Source organism: Pteropus vampyrus, unplaced genomic scaffold, assembly GCF_000151845.1.
Source record: "Pteropus vampyrus isolate Shadow unplaced genomic scaffold, Pvam_2.0 Scaffold440, whole genome shotgun sequence".
Lineage (NCBI taxonomy): Eukaryota > Metazoa > Chordata > Mammalia > Chiroptera > Pteropodidae > Pteropus > Pteropus vampyrus.
The window spans coordinates 292,625-294,540 of record NW_011889221.1 but is presented as its reverse complement, the minus strand read 5'-3'; the positions used below and the strand labels follow the sequence as shown (position 1 = coordinate 294,540).

Sequence of the window (1,916 nt, the reverse complement as noted above, 5' to 3'; positions counted from 1 at the left end):
GAGGATTTCTGAGACAAAGAGTTCACAACATTTTGATTCTCTGTAATTCTAATAAAATAAGCAAAAAGTAAGCTTAAAATACTAGCAAAATTACACCTGCTTCAAAGGTGAAAGGAAGTTTGAGTATGTTAATTTTTCATGGTTCATAGCTTAGAATCAATGAATTTAGTCAAGAGGATTTTTTAAAAAAGGAAAGCATTAACAGATTATGTGAAGTTATTATAACCACTAGAAGAATAGAAAACAGATTATAAACCTTCTAAGTTCTCAGGAAAAGAAAATATCACACAAATACACATGTACACATGTAACAGACAATATATAAGATATTCTATTTAACAAAAGATGGAAAACAAAAGAAACATAAGCAACAGAAAATATAAAAGAGGACAGAATACAATAAAACATCAAAGATATTAGTTTACTTATTAAAAGAAAAGATGATTCAGTTTCTCTAAAAGTGGCCCAACCCAATTAGATGCTGGATATAAGATATATCCAAAACCTACATTTTCAAAGGATGAGGAGCTCGGGTTGATTCTGACCCCCTAAGGACATTTGCCAATGTGTGAAGACATTTTTGATTGTCATAATTGAAGGTGGGGGTGGTCCTGGCATCTACTGGGTAGAGGCCAGAGATGCTGCCAAATATGCTACAATACACAGCACAGCCACCAAAACAAAATATTAAGCCATCCAAAATGTCAGTAATCCCAATGTTGAGAAACTCTGATGATAGAAAATGAAGTGACTAAGGAAAGTTAAAATGTAAGTACAATAAAGCCACGTCAAGCAAATTATTTAAAATTGCTGGAGTTATAAAATTAGTAATAGGTAAGTTTAAATTTAAGGCAAAAAGTGTTAAAGCAAAAGGCAATATTTTATATTTTTACAATCAACAATGGAGACATGGCTATTAACAATCTTTATGTATTTAATAATAGGATCCAAAACATAAAGCATATGTGTGTGTGTGTGTGTGTGTGTGTATGTGTGTAAGAAATGTGAGATAAAACAACCAAAATGCAAGATATCAGTATATGTATTTCATACACCTGTGAAACATGTACAATAAATGACATTATACTTGGCCATAACAAAAACGTAGCAATTTTCTAAAAATTAGAACACATAGCAATAAAAGTATATATATAGCTGTTTGTTTTGTTTTCTTTTAATAGTCACCAATGATTATTTGATTGCTGGGTCTATATAACTCCTTGAATCCTTAGCCATGTCAACATTTTTTTTAACATTTTGACCTATATTCTCCCCATTGGCTGTCATATTCAGTGTCATAACTTTACCTGTCATATCCATGTAGTTGATCTCAACTCTATTTTTCTAAGCTGCCATCTACCTGATAGACATTTCAACCTATATGTCTTCAGCCAAGAATTATTAAAAAAAAATCCTTAACTATTCAGCTTTTCTTAAACTACCATATTCTCAGTCACCCACACTTAACTTCTCAGAGTTGTGTTTGTCTCCCTTGACTCACACTCAACCAGACTGTATGTTACAATTATTCTGCTTTCTAACCTCCTCACAATTTTCTTTTCTCCTCTCTTTAGGTTATCTTGACCTGGATATTTATAACAGCTTCTCTTCCATTTTCTCCTGCCTATGTCCATTTCAATTTCAATCTGTTTATTCACCAGGAAGATTAACCATCCTGAAGGGCAACTTCTGAACAATCTCTAATTTGCCTAAATTACTGTGTTTGAGATCAGAGGAGCTCAGAGTAAATCTAACCAAATATCTCATTTTACAGATGCAGTAAAAATATTCAATTACTGACAGAGTTGGCACTGGAACTCTAGATATTTTGCCTGCCATACAGGCAATATTTCTCCTTGCCTTCTTTACTCATACTGTGTCCACTGAGTTTCTGATGCGGCTAATGGTAAGCCTTG

The 1,916-nt window shown here is 32.9% G+C and overlaps 1 protein-coding gene across 1 annotated transcript in view; it reads right to left on the bottom strand.

Annotated features, from left to right (window-relative positions):
* PRL (prolactin) overlaps window positions 1–1,916 on the bottom strand; it is a 93,519-nt gene that overhangs the window by 14,795 nt on the left and 76,808 nt on the right. Inside the window, exon 4 of the mRNA XM_011381537.1 lies at window positions 1,502–1,646. Coding sequence (XP_011379839.1) covers window positions 1,502–1,646 — 145 coding nt within the window. The remainder of the gene's footprint in view (window positions 1–1,501; window positions 1,647–1,916) is intronic.